We start from the raw sequence: 1,773 nt of genomic DNA, 5'->3' as shown, positions 1-1,773 counted from the left end.
CAAAGGTGAGCTAAGATAAAGGGACACGACAAAGTGTTAGTCGATGTGGGAAGACAAGCGCGGGAGTGGCTGACGTGAGCCAATCTTGCCCTAGTCTATCTTAATCCGAACGCCGCAAACCCCACGTCTGAATAAAACGGCCATTATCTCGTTCCGAGTTTCTGCGTCCACATTTTCAATAGTAAAAGTATTTCTTTCTTGTGAGATATCACGTAGGGCATCTTCAGGTATGCAGCCATTAGAGGAACCAGGCGTAACTGGCCATGCGACCACGCGGCTGTTAGAAATGCCCCCTGTTGCTGTGTGCCGAATACGGGAATTACTGGGCGGGACATCAGGTGGTTTCTCAGCAAAGCCACCAACAGAATCAAGGCCTAGGTTGTGTCCCGTTGTTTCATACGCCATAGGACTGAAGCAGGCATCGAGATGGCCACTCCTAGAATTGGGTGTTTGGGAATGTGTGGGAGATAGCTGAAATCCAAAATGGGGCGCCTCTCCTGACAGAACAGCATCAGTCCGTCTCCTTCTGCTCATTTGCTCAGCAGCATTGCTCCAAAAGTCAAAGTCGTGTACCAAATCGGGCTCCAAGTTGGAGGTGGGCCAGTGTATGTCGCGTCGCCTAAGCCCACTACTCATACCTACCGCAGAAGAAGCTGTAGCTCCAACCGTTGGCCAGCTCGGGAATGCGCTTGAGGAACCATCGTCGTTTTGCCTCTGCGAATGGGTAATAGATGCAAACCTACAGTAAGGCAGGGTCAGCTAAATGCTTGTTCAAGAGAGCGGGCACGGATGGCGATTCTGTCGCTCCCCATCACCTATTACTGAGACTGAGCGGTGATCTCGTTGGAAAATAGTTTTTCGATATTGCAGTCCAATTTCGGCCCGATAGCTCCACCGCAACCGTGAGAAGCTCGTCCTAGAAGACAAGAACCAACTTAGTTTCCTCGTGGTATATAGAGACGAGTAGACAAACATCGGAAGAAGTCCAGTTGGCACTTTGGACGTCAGGGTTAAGCACGTTTTGCCAGTGCTTTTGGCATTCTGTTGCGGTTTGCAACCCAGCATCAGTACACTACGGCGCCATGAAGGAAGAGATCACTTGTTTCTGGAACATACGGTCTGGGTTCCGAGTGCCAACCTCTGCGGCTACTGCTATCCACCTGTACGGCGTGTACGTTTAGCATAAACGGCAATCACTGGGATAAGAAGAGATTCACTTGGGACCATAGGCTTCGTAAGCCAGCCGCAACCTAAGGTCTTCGTCCTCGTCCCAGGCGCCTTTTCGCCAATGGTCTTGTATCTTCAGCCACCGCTTGCGGCAGTCTCTGTTACTGCGGCCGGGGAGCTTGTTGGATACTGCAATCCAATTGACAACTGGCTCTGATTGCAACGTTAACGAGGTACAGCACCGGAGCCTCTCGCATGGTTACAGACCTGCTAGATAGATACTGACCATTTCCCGGAGAATTTTATCTTCTTGAGAACTCCACCTTTGAGGCATAGCAATGAGTGCTATTTGAGTTCGTAGGGGAGACTTAAAAAGGAGAGCTCAGATTAGGCATACTACCGGAGACGTTGATAAATTGGGAGCTGCACGGCTAGACTGTAGCTTACGCATGAGACATCTCTGTCAATGCTTCAGATTAGAGACGCGAAAATGAGAGAAAAGAGCAACAAGGCAATTATCCACAGCATACAGAGTATACCTGCATGATTGCTCAGCGGAAGACAATGCCGGTGGGGGGCTTTGTGCGCAGAGATATCCGCAGAGCG

The 1,773-nt window shown here is 50.3% G+C and overlaps 1 protein-coding gene across 1 annotated transcript; it reads right to left on the bottom strand.

The window, feature by feature from the left end:
- Positions 1-628: 628 nt before the first annotated feature.
- On the bottom strand, positions 629-1,501 carry V8C40DRAFT_271792 (SANT/Myb-like DNA-binding domain-containing protein; the record flags this gene model as incomplete). The annotated part of the gene is made up of 5 exons (XM_083220300.1): positions 629-739; positions 974-1,041; positions 1,117-1,160; positions 1,218-1,380; positions 1,435-1,501. The coding sequence occupies 5 exons, from the start codon at positions 1,499-1,501 to the stop codon at positions 629-631; spliced, it is 453 nt and encodes a 150-aa protein (XP_083066821.1).
- Positions 1,502-1,773: the final 272 nt, after the last annotated feature.

Source organism: Trichoderma camerunense (assembly GCF_050948025.1).
Source record: "Trichoderma camerunense strain CBS 138272 chromosome Unknown V8C40scaffold_45, whole genome shotgun sequence".
Taxonomy (NCBI): Eukaryota; Fungi; Ascomycota; class Sordariomycetes; order Hypocreales; family Hypocreaceae; genus Trichoderma; species Trichoderma camerunense.
The sequence above is the reverse complement of the archived record's forward strand: the minus strand, read 5'-3'. Positions and strand labels throughout refer to the sequence as shown.